Source organism: Lissotriton vulgaris, chromosome 3_2, assembly GCF_964263255.1.
Source record: "Lissotriton vulgaris chromosome 3_2, aLisVul1.2, whole genome shotgun sequence".
Taxonomy (NCBI): Eukaryota; Metazoa; Chordata; class Amphibia; order Caudata; family Salamandridae; genus Lissotriton; species Lissotriton vulgaris.
The window spans coordinates 70,831,243-70,853,333 of record NC_141690.1 but is presented as its reverse complement, the minus strand read 5'-3'; the positions used below and the strand labels follow the sequence as shown (position 1 = coordinate 70,853,333).

Sequence of the window (22,091 nt, the reverse complement as noted above, 5' to 3'; positions counted from 1 at the left end):
GCAGTGGTGGCCTTAGACATCGAAAAGGCCTTTGATACACTGCGGTGGGAGTACCCATGGGAAGAGCGGGGAAGGATGGGCTTTGAAGAAGAATAAGTCTCATGGGTCAAGTTGCTATACTGCCAGCCAAGAGCTCGGGTACGAAATGGGAGCCTAGTCTCAGAAATTATGTGGCTCGAGAGGGGCACGAGACAGGGATGCCCGTTGTCCCTGCTCCTCATTAGGTCTCGCCTAGCGACACTGTGCATGTGCTGCTCGCTTGGCGAGATCTATTGTCATAGATTTTTCTTCTGAAGGGGGGCCGGAGATGTGCACGCGTACCGACAGGAGATGTGCAGGCGTACCGACAGGAGATGTGCACGTATACAGACAGGAGATGTGCACGCGTTATACAGGTCGCGGCGTTTCAGCACAACGACCTGCTGTCTCTTGTTGAGTAAAACGTTAAAAGCAGCGCTCGGCGGGCGTCGTGCCAGGTTCTTACCCAGCCCCCAGAAGCAGACAATGCCAGGAGTGGGCACTGTGAGCCACGGCTCGGTTGCTCCCGGTGGCTCGCTTTCCTAATTCACAGCAAATCCACAACCGACAGGCTAGACGCTAAACCCGGCTACTGGGGGCCTGGCAGCCGCTCCTACGTTCCCTACCTCAGCAAAGTGTAGGTACCTATCTATCAGTACAGGCCCCTTCTGTGCCATTTGAATCCATGCTGTAGAAAGCAACAATTAATAAAAGAAGTGCCTTGTCGCACTCCTCACAGCTTTCAATGTACCTCTTAGTCATAATTGGAAAAACTCAGAAATGCCAGTATGACAGGCTAGTTGGAAAGATGGACTGCAAGCTTTGCCGGGGAGCTCGTCATACGGACAGGGGGACACAGAAGTGGAGGCGAGTAGCTGTGCCAGCTCACACTTGTAGGCATGACCTTGGCACATACCAGCCGCTGCCCAGTCTGTCACTCAAGATAGGACCGAATGTGTTCTCGATAGCCGGGCCCGGGGTGTGTGTTTTGCAGAGCTCCCTCGCCTGTTACCAGTCCTGCGTGATGACACGCCGTCGGTCCATACCGCGCCCCCCATCCCACTCCCCCCCCCCTCGGAATAACTTTTTGGGAGGTCGGGGTTGGAGAGCAATAGAGCCAGACTTTGGAAACCTGCTGCACTCTCATAAGCAGAGCTGCAGCACAGCGTCTCTCCGAGTCTCTCTCTCTCCACGTATCACTCACTCACTGGACTGGGCCCCAAGCAATAAGTGGCAAATCTGCATCTATTGGTGAGAGACGGGAACCACCAGAGGGAATGGCAGCGCAGAACGAGAGTGCCTGACTGTTGGACCGGCTGTGGAGCTGAGACCGGCTGATTACACATTCCTTGGGAAGTCAGCATCTGGTGATCTGATATAAAATCCTATAGGTGTGGCAGGGTATACTCAGACATGAGTCCCTTGCTCACTGCACCATCAGGATTCAAGCAAGCCGGGCCGACGACGGCTGAAATGCCAGAAACCGGTCCCCGGAAGCTTGTCTCCTTTCTGGTGAAGAATTGGCTTGGTAGTTTGGTCTGCCCAGTTCCCATGATGCACTGGGCCAGGGACAGACTAATTTGCATGTAGCCAGGTTCTGAGCTGGGATGGTGCAGTGAGCTAAATAACGGTGATGGATCAAGCCCTGATCTTTGGACTGGGTAAGAGTGGTCTGCTTAATTCAGACACTCTGTTCATCACCACCCCCTTTTCTGAATCGTTTTTGGCCACTATAGGTGTGGCATGGTATACTCAGACATGAGTCCCTTTCTCACTGCACCATCAGGATTCAAGCAAGCCGGGCCGAAGACGGCTGAAATGCCAGAAACCGGTCCCCGGTAGCTGGTCTCCTTTCTGGTGAAGAATTGGCTTGGTAGTTTAGTCTGCCCTGTTCCCATGATGCACTGGGCCAGGGACAGACTAATTTGCATGTAGCCAGGTTCTGAGCTGGGATGGTGCAGTGAGCTAAATAACGGTGATGGATCAAGCCCTGATCTTTGGACTGGGTAAGAGTGGTCTGCTTAATTCAGACACTCTGTTCATCACCACCCCCTTTTCTGAATCCGGATATAAAATCCTGGCGCCACGCGTACACACACCCAGTGATGGTGGGCAAACGGTTCCACTGCCTGCGATCGTTCATTAGCAAAACTGAAATCTGTTTTAAGGGTGTCCAGCGCAGACCCACAGGGCAGGCTACGGGTCAGATTTGTAGGTTAATGTGAATTGTTTTCTTTTCATGTATATATTTCAAACAAAATCTGTAGATATCCAGGAAATATAAACAACAACTGCCCCCACCCCACAATCCCTATCAACATTTGACACCTCTAGATATGTTCATTTCAGAACACATTTGTACCTCTGTACAGAAGTCACACTGTAGGAACACCTGTGACCGACTCTTCCCCAGCTCTCCTCGACTTGGAGGTGTTCTGACAAATCAGCTGCCCCCGCCTTCAACTGAAGAAGTGAAAACGCACCCCGTTTGAAAGACGCCTTCAGTGAAAGAAAGAGCAGATTCTTGGCCCTGTGTAGTGTTTTCACAGCCAAGCAGTGCTTTAAATGGACCGGTACTGAGTACCAGCACTTTTTTATTTTAAGAGGGAGAGTACCAGCACTTCTCACAACAAGCAGGTACTCTGGTACAGATTTTCATTTCAAGCACTGCCCAAGGGCCCCTGTATGTTCCCCATTGTACTGTTTGTTACAATTGGTTAGCAATTTAATTCCTACCGTCGAGGTTGGAGCTCTTTTCCAGGTACCTGTTCGAAAGTAGTTTCATATATTCCCAGTAACGTGCATTAATGTAGCACCTTCCACAGAAAAAAAGATCTGCTTCTAAGGCTTTCATGCCAGTTCCTTGGATAAAATCAACAATACCATCGCCACCTTCAACACATTCGAAATCAACAAAAAGGTCAACAAATTAGAGAAGGACATAAAAAACTACAAGGTTGAAAATACATATCCCTACTTGAACGAGGAGTTTTACAATACTCTACAAAACCCTCCAAGAACACAGAACTGGGGACGTTACAGGAACAACCAGCGAGTCACCTTCTCTGTCTCTTCCAATAGCTCTGCAGAGGACGCAGTGGCAACAACCTCTGGACCTCAACCACTTTTACCCCCCGGTTTTTTAGGACGAGGCCGCGGACGCGGACAATACCCACCACCACAACAAAACCGTCAAACCAGAACCAAATCATATCAACCCCCAACTCCAGGCTTTCGCCAAACCCGCAACCGGTATTACCAATGGGGACAACCGCAATAACCAACACTCAGCAAACAACTACCACAGCCATGTCCATCCCCATCTTCAATTTATCAGACCATATTCTGACCCCGGAAGAAACTGGACTCCTCTCGCGTGGTCTTTCATTTGTGCCAACAGTCAGGACCAACTTCCTGGAACTCCAATCGAACCTTCTGAAATTTTTCAGAAGAATACGACTGAAATATTTCTTTTCTGACAAACCCAATACCGGACAGGACCAAATATCCCCATTCAGACTTCCATCTACCTTCAATCCGCCTTCCAGTCAGATGACACCTGAAATTTTGACATTTGAGCGGCTTGTCCTGAAAGAAGTAATGGATCTAAAAACTTCCCCACGGTTCATCCCGTACAACTTACCCTTGGCAGAAAAAGAAGCCTTGACCATCCTGCAAAACAATTCCGAAATTGTCATCGAGCCCGCAGACAAGGGCGGCGGGATTGTGGTTCTAAATAATACACAATATGATAAAGAAGTGGAGCGACAACTCACCAACCGTGAACATTATCGGGTTCTCTCAAAAGACCCTTTGGCTGATATCAGACAAAAGATCCTCTGTATCACTACAACAGCCAGGGACATAAATATCATCACAAAAAAGGAATTTGAATTCTTGAACAATCCTCACCCTCGGACTCCGGTCCTATATGTCCTCCCTAAGATCCACAAAGACGCCAATAACCCACCTGGACGCCCCATCGTATCAGGTTGCGGTTCAATCTTGGAACCCCTGGGTAAATATCTGGATGCAGTGATTAAGGAATTTGTACCAATTACTGATACCTACATACGAGACACAATGGATCTAATCAACACCATAGAGGATCAACCATTTGAACTAGATGCCCAAACCATGGCCAGCCTGGACATCGAGTCCCTTTATACCAACATTCCCCATGATGAAGGTCTGGAGGTAATCAAAAATCTACTAAGCTCTAGATCCCAACCTGCCAAAATCCCCACTGATTTCATCATGGACCTCCTGAGAGTGGCACTACAAAACAACTATTTCATGTATAAGAACACATACTACCTTCAAATCAAGGGAGTATCTATGGGCGCTTGTTTCGCCCCGAACTTTGCCATCCTGTATGTCCATAACCTAGAAAAAACATTGATTTTGAACTCCATCAACCTGTATCGACCCCAAATCCATCTGTGGCGTCCATACATAGATGACATTTTATTGATTTGGAATGGAACCGCCGACTCCATGCAACCTTTCATGGTCTGGCTAAACTCATCTCAAGAACATCTCAAATTTACAAGTGAGACCAAACCGAATGATCTACCATTCTTGGATGTCATTATACATGCGGAAGAAGGGAAACTAGGAACATCGCTCTTCCGTAAACCAACTGAACGGAATACCCTACTACATTACTCGAGCAATCATCCAAGAGGCTTACGAGACGGTCTTCCATTTGGCCAATTCCTCCGAATCCGGCGAAATTGTAAATGGCGCAAGGATTATTTCAGGGAGGCAGACATTCTGGCCACAAAACTCATCAACAGGGGATATCCACGACGCCTTATCAACCAAGCCAAGAAACGCGCATGGTATAACCATCGCGAGAATCTACTAGTCCCTAACCAAAACCAAAAACCCATGAACAGAATTCCGTTTGTCTCTGTCTTCAGCCCAGACAGCAACAGAGTTGCAAAAATAATCAAGAAAAATTGGGCTTTACTGAGGTTTGATGAACAATTCCATGAACCACCCCTGCTCTCATATCAGAGAGGCAATAACATCGCGAATCATCTTGTTCGCGCCATTACATGGCCCACTACCATTTCGGATAAACACAGCATTACTGCGGCTTGGGGAATGCCACCGGTAATAGGACATTTCAAATGCCAATCATGCAGCGTCTGTGAATTAACCTACAATACCAAGGAATTTGTTTATAATGGACAGACTCACCAACTTACTCACCATTCAAACTGTAAGACTCAAAACGTCATCTATGCTATCCGTTGTCCATGTGAACTAGTATATATTGGCCAAACCACCCAAATGGTCAAACAACGGATAATACAGCACAAAAGCAGAATTAACTGCAAAGTTCTTACGGCCCCACTGGTCGCACACTTTCTGGAAAAGTCACACACAGACACCGACCTAAAATGGTTAGTCATCGAAAAACCTACACTGCCCATCAGGGGCGGTAACATGGTAGCCCTCCTTAACAGAGCAGAATGCAAATGGATTGCACGAGTGGACTCGGTAAACCAAGGGTTAAATACCCTTGATGAATGGACAAATACCATCTCCATTTAATCCCTCTAATCACTCTCTCTAACTGTATATCTCTGCCTCTCCTCTAAGTGTCTATTTAGCAATGTAAACAATTGTGATGTCCTTATGATTTGAAAAATGCCTTCAAACTTTTGATAGGGTAACGTTTATGAAGTGCTTCTTGTAAATGTGTACATTTATAATTGCAAATGTATTACAAGTGACTACTCCGCTAACCACTGCCAATTCCAGTCCCACCTTAGTCTAATACTTGAACGCGGCTAAATCCCCCGCCCTCCGCAATATGCATACTCGGTTTAAATAATTGCCGACTCACTTCTCTCTCGAGTGTCACCTAGGCAACCAAACAAACACCCCATAGTCCTCCCTCTCTGTTGCCAGAAACCCCTTCCTTGCCCCGACACAGCCAATGTCTAACCAGTACACTCCCCTGCCCCGCCCCTCAGAGTCACGCGACTTCACCCGGAGGCCGTTCACTTCCTGACTCTTATGTAGGAGAAAACTACCGCGGACAGCTAACGCATTCGTTGCTTACAACCGCTGAGACAGCAGACCCCCGGTTACGGCCAATCTTCCTGATTGAGTCAGGTAATGGATACTCTGGAGCGCGCCTTGAGCGCACTCGTAATCCCAGAATTATAGCTGACATTTTAACGCCACGTTGGGCTTATGCTAAGCAATTGTCCCTTATTATATCATTTCCCCCCCCCTCCCCCCCCCCTCTCCCCCCCCCCCCCCTCCCGGCCATCCTGCAGGACTCGCCAGTACCGCTCGCTGCCCAGACGGAGAAACCATTCAGGTAATTACTGCCACCAGGGTGTCTAGTCGTGACTATTGTATGTAGTCCACTGCTAAAACTCTCTTTACTATTCACCCCCCAGTAACCTTGGACGATCGTGTCTTTTTCCAGGATTGCAACTACGTCATCCTGCCTAAGCTTGAATGTGAGTTTTCAACCTCCATATACGGCGACCCATGCTGAGCACTTAACAACGGTTTTTACCCCGTAATTTAAAAGACCCTAGACACCCCCTATGTCACTTACCCGTGTCCCGTTCCGGCCCTCACCCCTCACCTCATGACACTTCTTAGTTCGCAAAGTAGGTCGGACTGAGCACTTGTGCACACCCTTGCCCCCGCGCGTTTCCCGATCCCAGACCACGCGCTCAAACTGCCCTTTATGCCCACAGCACTGTTCTCATCGACAACCCCGTCCTGATGAGGATCCCGAACGACTGGGATCGAAACGCCGTCGACTAGACAGCTTGAATCTTACGACGCTTGTCACATTTTGTGCTCCCATTCCAATAATTGTGTTTCAACTAATGGTTACTTGTTTCTGTTGGGGCCATTTTCTGATGTCTGAAATTTTGATCAATGCGTCGCCGATGCTGTTGTTTTAAACACTTGTACACTCACTTATCACTCATTGTATATAGCACCTGCACCAAGTGTCACCGGGTTGTCACAAGATCCACTCTGTACAGTGCTGCTTTAACTGTATTGACCTATGAAAGTTTCTTAGTACTTATGAAAATAAGACTACCTTCTCTGAAAATTTATTGACTCCTTGGTTTCCTTTCTTTGTAATGCATATTGCATACGTCTTTTAAACTGTCTCCGCATAATACCAGTTGGGAACTGTTTCTACCTCACACGATACACCCATCCCGACGTGGTTTATGGGTTTTCTCCTGCTATTTTCATACTTGGCACATACCAGCCGCTGCCCAGTCTGTCACTCAAGATAGGACCGAATGTGTTCTCGATAGCCGGGCCCGGGGTGTGTGTTTTGCAGAGCTCCCTCGCCTGTTACCAGTCCTGCGTGATGACACGCCGTCGGTCCATACCGCGCCCCCCATCCCACTCCCCCCCCCCCCCCCCCCTCGGAATAACTTTTTGGGAGGTCGGGGTTGGAGAGCAATAGAGCCAGACTTTGGAAACCTGCTGCACTCTCATAAGCAGAGCTGCAGCACAGCGTCTCTCCGAGTCTCTCTCTCTCCACGTATCACTCACTCACTGGACTGGGCCCCAAGCAATAAGTGGCAAATCTGCAGCTATTGGTGAGAGACGGGAACCACCAGAGGGAATGGCAGCGCAGAAGGCGAGTGCCTGACTGTTGGACCGGCTGTGGAGCTGAGACCGGCTGATTACACATTCCTTGGGAAGTCAGCATCTGGTGATCTGATATAAAATCCTATAGGTGTGGCAGGGTATACTCAGACATGAGTCCCTTGCTCACTGCACCATCAGGATTCAAGCAAGCCGGGCCGACGACGGCTGAAATGCCAGAAACCGGTCCCCGGAAGCTTGTCTCCTTTCTGGTGAAGAATTGGCTTGGTAGTTTGGTCTGCCCTGTTCCCATGATGCACTGGGCCAGGGACAGACTAATTTGCATGTAGCCAGGTTCTGAGCTGGGATGGTGCAGTGAGCTAAATAACGGTGATGGATCAAGCCCTGATCTTTGGACTGGGTAAGAGTGGTCTGCTTAATTCAGACACTCTGTTCATCACCACCCCCTTTTCTGAATCGTTTTTGGCCACTATAGGTGTGGCAGGGTATACTCAGACATGAGTCCCTTGCTCACTGCACCATCAGGATTCAAGCAAGCCGGGCCGACGACGGCTGAAATGCCAGAAACCGGTCCCCGGAAGCTTGTCTCCTTTCTGGTGAAGAATCTGCCCTGTTCCCATGATGCACTGGGCCAGGGACAGACTAATTTGCATGTAGCCAGGTTCTGAGCTGGGATGGTGCAGTGAGCTAAATAACGGTGATGGATCAAGCCCTGATCTTTGGACTGGGTAAGCGTGGTCTGCTTAATTCAGACACTCTGTTCATCACCACCCCCTTTTCTGAATCCGGATATAAAATCCTGGCGCCACGCGTACACACACCCAGTGATGGTGGGCAAACTGTTCCACTGCCTGCGATCGTTCATTAGCAAAACTGAAATCTGTTTTAAGGGTGTCCAGCGCAGACCCACAGGGCAGGCTACGGGTCAGATTTGTAGGTTAATGTGAATTGTTTTCTTTTCATGTATATATTTCAAACAAAATCTGTAGATATCCAGGAAATATAAACAACAACTGCCCCCACCCCACAATCCCTATCAACATTTGACATCTCTAGATATGTTCATTTCAGAACACATTTGTACCTCTGTACAGAAGTCACACTGTAGGAACACCTGTGACCGACTCTTCCCCAGCTCTCCTCGACTTGGAGGTGTTCTGACAAATCAGCTGCCCCCGCCTTCAACTGAAGAAGTGAAAACGCACCCCGTTTGAAAGACGCCTTCAGTGAAAGAAAGAGCAGATTCTTGGCCCTGTGTAGTGTTTTCACAGCCAAGCAGTGCTTTAAATGGACCGGTACTGAGTACTGAGTACCAGCACTTTTTTATTTTAAGAGGGAGAGTACCAGCACTTCTCACAACAAGCAGGTACTCTGGTACAGATTTTCATTTCAAGCACTGCCCAAGGGCCCCTGTATGTTCCCCATTGTACTGTTTGTTACAATTTGTTAGCAATTTAATTCCTACCGTCGAGGTTGGAGCTCTTTTCCAGGTACCTGTTCGAAAGTAGTTTCATATATTCCCAGTAACGTGCATTAATGTAGCACCTTCCACAGAAAAAAAGATCTGCTTCTAAGGCTTTCATGCCAGTTCCTAATGTAATAACACGCGTGTACATGCAAAGCGCTTGCTCACTCAGAAGTTTTAGCGCTGAATAACTGATATGCATAGTATTCCAACTCAATGGTAGTCCTTTATTTGCCCTCGGAAGGATGAAAGGCTGAGTGAACCTGCCGAGATTCAAACCTGTGGTCCAGAGGCTACACACAGATTTCTGAAGGGGCAATGGCAGACGTGATGGTGTAATCCGCCTCTTGCAGTCGATCCAGAGGCCTGAAGTTACAGCCATATTTGAGTAGGAGTAATTTCCTCGACCTACCCTACCATCTGGAGTACTGTGTTCACTTGTGAAACCCACATCTGGAGTAATGTGAAAGGTCCCAAATGAATGTTCCGATATTGTTTAAATTGCTTACAAATCCTAGTGTTGCACTGGGAAAGTCATGCTGTATGAGTTAATGGGCCAACTGCACATTCTTTGTGCGGTTTGTCAGTAGGGAGTTCAGAATCCCAGAGGAAAACCCCTTTTTATCATCCTTGGAATGATAAAGGGCTAACATGGATTTAGATAATATTGTCGGAAAAATGCCCTTTCTGCATGTCACCCCAGAGAGTTCACCAGTTCCAGTGCAATGGAACTTCAAGGCTGAGACCTCAAGCCAGATACAAAACAAGCATTTGCAATGCAATAGGTCTCGCATTTACGAGAGTTTGAGCTATTGGCATTTTAAATAGCACTGCCTTTTAGTTACATTTAAAAAAAAAAAAAAGTCATTGTCATTTACAATGCCAATAGATAAAACTTGGGTAAATGCAAGACCTATTGCAAATGCTTGTTGTATTGGCGATGGAGCCACTCACAGCGAAACTGCAGAGACACATGGCGCCATGGGGCATAAAGGTTGGCAATAGAACACACGGTCTCCCTATTGCGAGACGATGCTCTTTTGTATATCAGACAGCCTGAACAGGCCCTTCCGATATGGCTTAGGATATTAGACTCCTTTGGGGGCGATTTCTGGTCTCCGAATTAATCAACAGAAAACAATACAATTCCCGCTGGGAGTCCTAGCTAAAGAAAATACTCAAGATCTCCCGGAAGTCGCACTGGACTGGAAATGTGGGCATTTTAGGCACCTCGGTATACAGGTAGCCCAGTTCAACCTAAATATGGGCAGGCTTCTTAGACTTAATACAATTTTGGAACAAACTCCCACTTTCATTTATGGGTATAGTGGCACTATCAAAAATGGTGCGGTTCCCCTGCTGCTTATATGTCCTAAAGAATGTCTATCACTTCATAAGACACTGGAGACAACTATTTCAACTCTCCAGTGTTAAGTACCCTTCTGATAGCTGAATATTTTCTAAATATTCAAAGGGATTCTCAAAACATTTTAAAAACACTGATACATCGTTTTCTCTGGACTATGACAGTCAATCATTAAAAGTAGGCTGAAAGGGTCCTTATTGGCCTGATCAGTCTCGCAGTTAATCTCCATCTGCCTAATTGCATTATTTCATTAAGGACTCGATCAGACGTCTGCCTCAACTTGTAGAATCATTTGCTTTTCCTTGCCTAACTTTGTCATTAACATGAAATTCTTTCAGCGCATCGGTTTTTCTATAAAGACAGTATTCATTTGTGACCAATGAAAAGTCAGAAATATAAAAGAATAGGCCATGTAAATGTATTAATGCACATTCCTTTGAGTACATCAAAATACTAGATTTCTAAAACAGCAGAGAAAAGAGTTTAACACAACTGAATCTGCAAAACTAAGGTACAAACAACACAATTTCTACTGTAAATTTTCTGGACCAAAACATCAAAAAACGTTTTGCTAAAAGATCAACCACATTTAAAAAACATTAAAACAGAAAATATTTAAAATATATATAATGCAATAGAAAAACACAGGAATACTCCTTGCATTTAAAAAGCACAGCTTTAAAGTTGGAAATCCATAAGACTCCATAAACATTTACAAACCCAACAAAGTAATATGAATATTGAAATGTGAACATACCTCTTGACCTGTCAAGAAAAGCAGAAGATCGCCTTCCTCTTCCTCACACATATGAATCTGTATCACAGTTCTGATGGCTGCCTCAAGGTAGTCCCTTTCTGGCTCTGGAGTGTAAAAGATCTCCACAGGATGAGTACGACCAGGGATGGTTAAGAGGGGGCAGTTATCAAAATAAATCTGAAACTTGCCTGCATCTAAAGTAGCACTCATAACTATAACCTGCAAAAAAGAACATTCATTTATAAAGAAATCAAATCCAGACTAACGTTTGGCACACATTCCAACATGTTGAACAATTAAGAATCTCAGCTTTTCAAGAAGGCAGTTTATACACTCAGCCAGCTAGGACCGTGTTGATATTCATATGTTATTACAATAAACATTCGTGAAAATTTTTGTGGAAATAATTGTCTAATGCGAAAAAAATATCCAATCACACTTCTTGCTCTACCCAATTTCCTCCACTAAAAACTCTGAGGGCTAATAAATGCAACAAATTATGTACCCAGTAATGAAAGCAACTTACCAGTCGCAATAATAGTTCATCAATACTGCCTAAAAATCGTAAATCGTTAAGTATTTCCTAGTACTATGTGAGGATCCTAAACGGTTTTGTAGATTGTCTTTATCAGAAGTCACAGTACATATTTAAAAAAAAATTTTTAAACAATCTGCCCTTTAGAAATTCTCACCCTCGAAGAATTCATAATTTTAAACGGAACATCTGTCTTTGTGTAAATCTGAAGCATACCTATAGTCAGACATTCAACCATCTGACAACAATACGGAAGATGGGAGCAGAAGAACAACACAGTTACTTACCTGTAAACTGTGGTTCTGCAGTATTGGTGTCTTTCATAGATTCACATGCTTGAATAATTCCCTGCAGTCCCACGGTACATGAAATAGTAGTAAGAAAACATATGTAATATTGTGTATGTATATGTATATGTATATATATATATATATATATATATATATATATATATATATATATATATATATATATATATATATATATATATATATATATATATATATATATATATATATATAACATAATAAGACATAAAAACTTTAAAGTACCATAGAACAACATTGGCCCATAGAAAGCATAGAGGGAGAGTTCACTTTAGTAACATATCCATGTCATTATAATAGTCCACATTCCAGCCAATCAGGCAGTAGCACCCTCTAGAACCTTCTCCTCAGAAGCTCAAGCCCTCAGATTTTCGTAGCACAAGAGTGACCAAGAGTGCATGAGAAGAGAGCCTCTGAGGGGAGGAAGGGTGGTTCGTATGTGAATCTATGAAAGACACCAATACTGGAGAACCACAGTTTACAGGTAAGTAACTTTTGTTGTTCTCCAGTATTAGGGTGGCCTCGAAGGGTACGTGTTGACGCTTTCTTCAGGACTCTCTGTGTCGACTTCTTGCCAGTCGATCTCCTGATTTTCCGAGGTCGCCGAACCCAGGAGCGTCTTGTGGTTGTCGTCCTCCTCATAGTAGTCGAAGGCGGCCTCGTCTTCGTCCGGTTCGTCGAATGTTTTGACATTCTCAGACTGTTCCTCGACTTCATCCTCTTCCTCCTCAACCACCTCATGCACCTGTGGCTTGGGCTTCGTCGGGATTATGTAGTCTTTCATCCTGGCGTCGAAATCTTTTTTTCGTTGCAGGATGTTTTCCATTTCGCTTCGAGACGCCTCTTCTCCATTTCGGCAGCCAGATCTGCGTCCAATGGGTCGGCCAGTCTCTTCGGCGCCGAACTGATTTTCGGCGTCAAAGGTTTCGGCGCCGAGCTTATCTTCAGCACCGGCGCTGGGGCCTTTTTTGGGTCCTTCTCCCTTGGCGGACGTTCCTTTTCGGAGACGTTTTTCGACTGCTTTAGCTGTTCTTCAGCTCTCGGCGCCGGGGACTCCTTCTCAGAGGATCCGCTGGGCCTAGGTTTAGGTCTGGGCGCCGAAGCTTTCGACTCTTGGGGCTTTAGGGGCCGTAGAGTCTCCTACCTTCTTTGGAGTCTTCTTAATATCGGTCTCTACGACCGTGTAGCCATCATCTTCGGCGGCGTTGTTGTCTTCTTCGCCCAAAGATAGGCCCAGGTCTCGAAGGGATGGAGGCTGGCCCTTGCCCAGCATCGTGGCGTTGGCTACTCTCCGTCTCGCTCGAACTCGAAGAGTTTTCGGCGTAAAGGCAGAGCAGGCGTAGCAGGCGCTGCTCTCGTGGTCTAAGGTGTGTAAAGCCCTTTCTGCAACAGAGTCCGGTTTTTGGAAAAACACTGGTAGCTCTACTGATTGGTTAAGGTGAAAAGGAGTAATAACTTTTGGCAGGAATTTAGGATTGGGCCTAGGAACCACTTTGTTAGGATGTATCTGAAGAAATGGTTCTTGTATTGTGAATGCTTGTATTTCACTAACTCTTCTGAGAGAGGTGATGGCAACAAAGAAAGCAGTTTTCCATGTTAGGAATTGCCATTCACACTTCTGTAAAGGCTCGAAAGGGGGTCTCATAAGTCTTGAAAGGACCCCGTTTAGGTTCCATACTGGAGCAGGTGGTAACCTAGGTGGGATTATTAGTTTTAATCCTTCCATAAATGCTTTGATTGCAGGTACTCTAAAGAGAGATAGATGTTGCCTATTCTGTAATTAGGCTGCAATTGCTGCCAAATGCAGGCGTATGGAAGAATAAGCCAAATTGGACCTTTGTAGGTGTAGAAGGTAGCAAATAATATTTTGGATGGAAACATCCAGTGGATCAATGTGATTATTGTTACAATATATTGCAAATCTTTTCAACTTAGCGGCATAACAAGCTCTGGTAGTGGGTCTTCTAGCTTCTTTAATTATGTTCATACAGTCTGGTGGTAGGTTTAAGTAACCAAACTAAGACTTCAGGAGCCACATCGCCAAATTCAGTTGGCTTGGTGCTGGGTGTCTTATTTCTCCATGGTTCTGTGTTAACAGGGATGGCGTGAGCCGTAATTTTCGATGTGGAACCAGTGAGATCTAGTAGTGTGGTGAACCACGGCTGACGTGCCCATGTGGGAGCCACTAGTATTAGTTTGAGAGACTGTTTGAGCTTGCGTACTACTAGTGGAATGAGTGGGAGAGGCGGAAAAGCGTACGCAAATTTGCCTGACCAGTTCATCCATATCGCATTCCCCTCTGACTGTGGGTGTGGAAACCTGGCGGCGAAGGTTGGGCATTTTGCATTTTCGTGGGTGGCAAACAGATCTATCTGTGGATGCCCCCACATTTGGAAGAATGGTTGAAGAACTGGTGGGTGTATCTCCCATTCGTGAATCTGTTGTGACGGACGACTCAAAAGATCTGCTATCTGATTGTGAATTCCTGGAAGGTGTTCTACTGTCAGGTGTATTTTTTGAAGAATAGCCCATCTCCAAATGTTCTGTGCAAGCTGGGACAGTTGCAGAGAGTATGCCCCCCCTGTTTTTGTATATAATACATGGCTGTCATATTGTCCGTCTGGATTAGGACAGCTTTGTTTCGTACTTGTATCTGAAACATTTTGAGTGCTAGGAAAATTGCTAGCAGCTCTAGATGGTTGATATGGAACTGTTTTTGTTGGTCGTTCCATTGGCCTTGTGTGCTATAATGCAAGAGATGGGCTCCCCATCCTGTGAGGGATGCGTCTGTCGTGAGCACTATCTGTGGAACAAGTTCTACGAACGGCCGTCCCTTTGTCAAATTTTTGGTGTTCCACCATTGCAGAGAGCGATATCTACGGCTGTCTACCAACACCAGGTCTGTGAGCTGACCTTGAGCCGGGTTCCACTGCTGTGCTAGACATTCTTGTAATGGGCGCATTTGCAGTCTTGCGTGAGGAACTATGAAGATGCAAGACGCCATCATGCCGATCAGTCTCATGAACACTCCGGCTTGGAGAGACTGCTGGTATTGAAAAAGGGAGACTAAGGTCTGAATGCTCTGTATCCTGGCTGGACTGGGATATGCTAGAGCTGTAGATGTGTCTATGGTAGCTCCTAGATACTGATTAACGTGCAAAGGCTCTAGGTGCGACTTGTTGTCGTTTATTGTAAACCCTAAGTCGTGCAATCTCTGAATTGTATGTTTTGTGTGTTGGACACACTGGTTGAACGATTTTGCTTTTATGAGCCAATCGTCGAGGTAAGGGAAAACATGCATCTGTGGTCTTCTGAGATGTGCTGCTAAGCACTTTGTAAACACTCTGGTGCTGTTGTGACCCCGAATGGAAGGACTTTGAACTGATAGTGCTGTCCTTGTATGACAAACCTTAGATACTTCCTGTGCGCAGGATGTATAGGAACATGAAAATAGGTGTCCTTTACGTCTAGTGTTGGAAGAAAAGTCTCCCTGTTGTAGTAGTGGGAGTACTTGTTGTAAAGTGATCATGTGAAAATGATCTGATTGTATGTAATGGTTGAGGGCCTGAGGTCGAGAATTGGTCTTAGTGTCCCGTCCTTCTTGGGAATTAGGAAGTACAGGGAGTAAACTCCTGTTCCTCTAAAGGAACTACTTGAATAGCATCCTTCTGTAGAAGTGCTATAACTTCCTGTTGAAGCAGAGTTATATGTTCTGTGGACATTGGACGCTGCCTGGGTGGTATGTTTGGGGGCGTTGCTATGAGTTCTAGACAGTAGCCATGTTGGATAATTTGTCTTACCCATCTGTCTGTTGTGATGGAATTCCAGACAGGTAGGAACTGTGATAATCTGCCCTCCACAGGAGTGGAATGCTGTAGGGGAGGCAGAGGAAAGTCACTGTTTGGGAGTGGAAGAGGAGCGGAAGTTATTACCTATACCTCTTCCCTTGTTATTGTTATTGTTGCCTCTGTATCCTCCTCTAAAGTAGCCGTTGTTAGAGGAGGTCTATGTGTGAGTCTTAAAAGATGATTTTGTATCTGAGCCCGTGTACTTGGAGCCTCCTCTATAAAAGGAGCAGCAAAAAGAACTTCTAGTCTGTGTGGATCGTAATGCACCCATATACTTAGCTGTGTCCGTGTCTTTCTTCATCTTTTCTAGTGTGTTGTCTACTTCCGGCCCGAACAACTGGTTCCGAATGAAGTGTTGGTTCAGGATAGTAGTCTGTACATCTGGTTTAAAACCTGAAATGTGTAACCACGCATGATGTCTGAGTATAACACTAGTATTGACTGCTCTGGATGCTGTGTCAGCTACATCTAGTGCACATTTAATTGAGGCATTGTATATTAATTTGCCTTCCTGTTAGAGCTCTGCTGCCTGATCTTTGTATTGATCTAGGAGGTGCTCCATTAGTTTTTCTAATTGGTCATAGTGAGCCCTGTCATAGCGTGAGAGTAAGGCTTGTGTGTTTGCTATGCGCCATGTGTTTGTTGCCTGCGCAGCAATCCGTTTCCCCGACGCATCAATAACTTTATATTCTTTGTCAGGCGGGGCGTGTCACCAGAAGTCTGGGAATTGGCTTTTTTATGTGCATTAGACACTACCAAAGTCTAGTGGCAGATGTCCCTTAACATCGACTGGATCAGATGGTGCTGGTCTATACCTCTTTTCTATTCTTGGATTTAACACCCTACATCGTACCGGATCTTTAAATATGTCTGGAGCATGTTTAATGACTCCTTTCATCATGGGTAGTATTTGCGTAGACCTTTGTGACTGCTCAAATGTATCCAGTAAAAAAATCCTCATCAATGGCATCAGAGTGCATTGGAACCCCATGGTGAAGGGCAGCTCTATTTAATAGATGATTAAACCCAATACTATCTTCTGGAGGGGAACGTTTTGTTGGGTAGTACTGAGGATCAGGAATGTCTGGCACATTGTGTGGTGGAAAACCATTTATGTCGTCATCCTTAGGATATTCTGGATTGACATCTTCATCTAAAGGGTATGCATGTGGCTCTGGTACGTCATTCCCCCCTCCCAGATCATACTCCTCATCAGTGTGGTGTGAGGATGCAGGAGATTGAACAGGAGAAGATGTAGGATCAATATAAGGAGGGATAGGAGAGGAAGAAGGAGAGGAAGGTTGCATTGGAGAAGTTGCACAATCCTTCGTGGCAGGAAACACAGGTAGAAGTGGTGTGTCTGCTGGTCTCTTCTTGTAAGGAATTGCTTCCACGTGTCCAGTTTTTGGATTGATATAGACCTTTCTTTGTTTAGAATCTGGTCTAAACAGTTCTTCCTCCTCTACAATCTTCTTCGGCGTCAATTTTATTGGTGCCGATAGGGGTTGTTTTGTGTTTTTTGCTTTAGGAGGAGTTAGAGTCCTGTGGCAAATTTTTCCATGCCGAAGGTGATTTCGGCTTGGTAGGCTTGTTAGAGGGTTTAGGTGTCTCTGTATCAGGCCTTGGAGTCTTTGGTACCGATGTTGGAGATTTCGGCGTGGAGACAGGTCTTATTGGCCCTGCGGCGCCAGACTCTGGCTTTCCATCTTTATTTTTGGAACCGGAAGGTTTCGGAGTCGAAGTTTTCGGGTCCGGTACAGTTTTTGGCTTCGGCACCGATATGTCTTTTGGTTTGGGTGCCGCAGGATCTTTGTCTTTGGACACCGAAGGGCATTTTGGCTTCGGTGTTGAGGAGTCCTTCAGTGCGAATGGAGGAGGTGGAATTGGCACACATGGTTTCGTCGGTACCGAGGCACCGGAAGGCATAGTCTTTCTCCTCGGAGCCGAGCCCGAAGGCGGGGCGTTTGAGGGTAGATTTCGGTCTCGACTGGGCCCCATGGGCGGAGTGCCGACCGCTGCCTTTGGCTTGGGTAGAGTATGTTGTGCAGGGGAAAAAGTACTCATGGGCTGCTGAGATGGAATCAAGTCGTCTGAGTCCTTTGCCCCCGATATGATCTTGAGATCAGGCGAGTCTTCCTCGGCGACGAGTGGAGCCTCGTCCTCTGAGATCTCTTCGAGTGGATCCTCGTCCCCAGAGACGTCCTCTCCAACGATCTCCTCCTGAAAGATGACCTTCGGTGCTGATCTCATCTCGTGTCGACGGGCCCTCCGATCCCGAATGGTCTTCTTCGATCGGAAGGATGCACAGGCTGTGCAGGTCGACTCGTGTTCCAGCGATAGACAGAGGTTGCAGACCTCGTGATGGTAACTATGAGGGAATTTTGCTCGACATACCGGGCATCTCTTGTATGGAGTTCTGTCCATGAGGCAGAGGCCGTACGGCGCCGATAGGCCCAACGGCCCACGTCGACGCACCGGAATGTAGCTGGTGATGTCGAAAGTCTATTAGATGTTGAAAATGTTTATATAAAGTTTCACGCTTCAAGGTTGCTGAAAAAGTATTTTCTAGCCAGAGCGAAAAACTTTCATCCGAACCCAGTGGCGGAAAAAACAATCGGAGGATGGAGTCTATGACCATGCGCAGTATTGTCCAAGGGAGGAGTCACCTATCTCGTGACTACAAAGACTTCTTCCAAGAAGACAACAACCTGCAATCATCAGAGCAAAAGTGTACGATCTGCAGCTCATATGCCTCGAACATAATTATACCTGTGGCAGCTAGTAAAAAGGTGCTTATGCATACAAGGACCAATAGTGGGAGAAAATATTATGAGTGAATCCACATGTATACTTTGTTGTGCCCTATGTATGCATTTCAATGAAAAGGGTAAAAGGTCAACAAATAGTATATGGTTATTTGTCCAGCAACCGTGAAATAATCCAAAGAATCATAAGTCACAGCTAAGTTAAAGAATCTGAACTGTTAGTAGAACACGAATCTCAAAGCCTAAAAACATATGGCAAAAGTGTTTTAATGAGGAGAATGTGGGTCACGGATAGTCTAGAATAATTTGATCAATAAAAGCAAAGAAACATGTGGATAAAATCACCTGGAAGAAAAAATAAATTACATTTTCCGGTTCAGCAAAAAAAAAAAAAAAAAAAAAAAAAGGTTAAGTTCCTGGAAAAGTTTGCCTGAACAAGCAATTGTATTAACCCGGAGTACAATACTGAGCGGATATATAATCTATAGCCACAACTATATTTCAGTTACAAATTACACCTCAACTCACCTTTAAATCATTTCTTTGTCTTACAACTTCCTTCAAAACACCCATCAATATATCGGTAGCCAATGTTCTTTCATGAGCTTCGTCAAGAATGATAACACCATACCTCTCCAGCAAGGGATCATTCATTGCTTCACGCAGCAACATACCATCAGTCATGTACCTAGGTGGAAAGAATTGATGAGAAATTCTAATCACACAAACTTTGTTGAAATGATTTCTATATTTAAAAACCCTTTTTATAATGGCTAGTTTACAGAGAACATATCTTCAAAGCCATCAGGTTTTCCACTTCTCTCAAAGCAAACTGAATACTTGACATGTTGGGGGAAGCAAAACAACCAGCTAACCCACTTATCTATCATACCTCACTTCACTAAAACACTGACAAGATCAATAAGCTCCATCATGGTATCCATTTGCACAACACCTACAATCCAATTACCCAAAAACAGAACCCCTCTCCCCCCACCCCCAACATCTATTCTTCCACTCCTCTCTAGTTTTAGTGAGGCACACAAAATTAATTATATGAAGGCAATCAGGTAATGTCCAACACTAAGCCCGCATTAAGATTGTCTCGGCTGAATTTGCCATTTTGTGCCAATGGTTTACTTTTATAACGTTTTCCTAAAGAACCTTCTTAGTTAGCCTAAAGTGAACTTGGTCCTCTCTGCTCTTAGATTCAAAGAACCAAAGATCCTCTGCACAACCACACCTCAAGTAAAAGCCTCCCATGAGCTAAATTACTCTTATTTCGACCGACGGTACGCCGCAGCACAACAGCCTCGTGAGCTTTATCCAGCTTATACTGTTTTCTTCATCAGCTATCCATTTTGAGATTTACAAAGATAGATCATCATACGTTCACACGCCGGTCGGTTTTGTGACATTGTCAAATAGCAATATAGGATATCACTTTGCTCAGACAATTTATTTAAGTACATCATTGACCCGGTTCCTAATTAAGTAACATATATATATTCCGAATACTATCCAACGGGGCTCTGGAAAAACAAGTCAAACTATCAGCCAGGACACAGCGTGTCAATATCTATTGCCTGCATTTACCAGTTTTGTGCCTTTTATGTCAAGCGGAATATCATATTAGTTTAAGGTAGTGATGATGAATTTGAATTTAAAATATTTATAGAGCGCAACATTCACCTGGCGGTTTCTTGGCGCTGTGAAGGGAAGGTACCAGAGGAGAAAGATGACAACCACAAACTCAAGGGAGTGGAAGCAGTTTTACAGAGAGAAAGCCTGTTTAAAGAGAAAAGTCTTACAGTCTTTCCGGAAGGGAAGATAATGCGTGGCTGATCTTAGATGGTCGGGGAGAGAGTTCCAAAAGGTGGGTGCCAAGGTAGAAAAATTGGCCCCTCCCCACTTTTTGCACTTATAGCGAGGGACCAGCAGGAATGCCTGTGACGAGGAGCGCAGCTCTCTGGTGGGGGTGTACTCCCTGATCAAGGAAGAGATGAAGGCGGGAGCCGAGCCCCATCGTGCCTGGAAGACCATACAACTTATTTTAAATAGGGCTCGCTCCCTAACAGGCAGCCAATGAAGCGCCTTCAGTAAAGGGGTTGAGTGGTGGGAACGTGATAGGCCATAAACTAATCGAGCCGCCCGGTTTTGGACCAGCTGGAGTTTCCGCAGACTGTACGCCAGAATGCCGTTGTAGAGGGCATTCGCATAGTCCAGCAGGTGAAACACCAAGGCGGACATGATCAGCTTAAGTGCCAGGGGAGAAAAGAAACGGAAGACAGTACGGATAGTACGAAGGGTGAGAAAGCAGGAAGAAATAACAGAACTAATCTGTGAGTGAAGAGTGAGATGATTATTAAGCTTGACACCTAAAGTCTTAACTGAGGAAGAAGGAATGGGGGGGGGGGGGGGGGGGGGGCAAAAGAAGAAGGCCAGAACAAAGAGTTCCAGGGACTGGAACAACCACCTGTGAGAACTAGCTCGGTCTTGTCAGGGTTCAGCTTCAGGTGGTTGAAGTTCATCCAGTCCCTGATAAAAATCATAACAGACTGGAAATTGGAAATAGAATGAGAAGAAGAGGATAGATTAAAGATGAGCTGGAGGTCATCCGCATAGTTATAAATGGTGACCTCCAGCTGCTGGAGAGCAAAAATCAAAGGATAGATCTAGAGGTTGAACAGAAGAGGGGAAAGAGAAGAACCTTGGGGAACACCACACGTGACCCTCAATGGGGCGGCCGAGAAGTCCCCCAACCGAACCGCCTGGGTGCGGTCCCTCAGGAAGGAGGAATGCCAGACCAGGGCCGAGCCCCCGACTCCCGCAGCTCCGACACGTGACAGCAAGATGGAATGGTCCACCGTGTCGAAAGCGGCGGAGAGATCAAGGAGCACCAAGGCCTGATGTTGGTTTTGGTCCATGCCCTCCCTGAGGTTGTCCAGGACCGACACCACTACGGACTCGGTAGAGTGTCTAGGCCGGAAGCCTGCCTGGCGGGATGCTAGGCCCCCATTCTCCTCAACAAATGAGCTGAGTACCGCTGTTACGTGGCGCTCTAGCACCTTACCCAAATAGGGCAGCAGTGAGATGGGGCGGTAATTGGCAGGGGCAGAAGGATCAGCCCCGGACTTCTTAAGGATAGGCACTATGGTGGCGGATTTAAGAGCTGGAATCACGACCCCCTGGGCAAGGGAACTATTCAGAAGTGTAAGAGAGGGCTGGGTGCAAACAAACAGAGTAAATCTGTCTGAGAATGCGAGCCGGGCAGATGTCAGCCGAAGAGCCCGACTTGACTTTGGGGAGTATAGCCAGGAACGCATCTTCAGTAAGAGGTGGAATCGAGGTGATAAGAGACTGGGCAGTCGGGGGAAGGGGATCAACAAAGGAA

The 22,091-nt window shown here is 45.8% G+C and overlaps 1 protein-coding gene across 1 annotated transcript in view; it reads right to left on the bottom strand.

Moving 5' to 3' along the window:
* Nucleotides 1–22,091, bottom strand: part of DHX15 (DEAH-box helicase 15) — a 257,979-nt gene that overhangs the window by 168,380 nt on the left and 67,508 nt on the right. Inside the window, exons 4-5 of the mRNA XM_086964023.1 lie at nt 19,226–19,385; nt 11,224–11,442 (exon numbers count right to left, since the gene is read on the bottom strand). Coding sequence (XP_086820149.1) covers nt 11,224–11,442; nt 19,226–19,385 — 379 coding nt within the window. The remainder of the gene's footprint in view (nt 1–11,223; nt 11,443–19,225; nt 19,386–22,091) is intronic.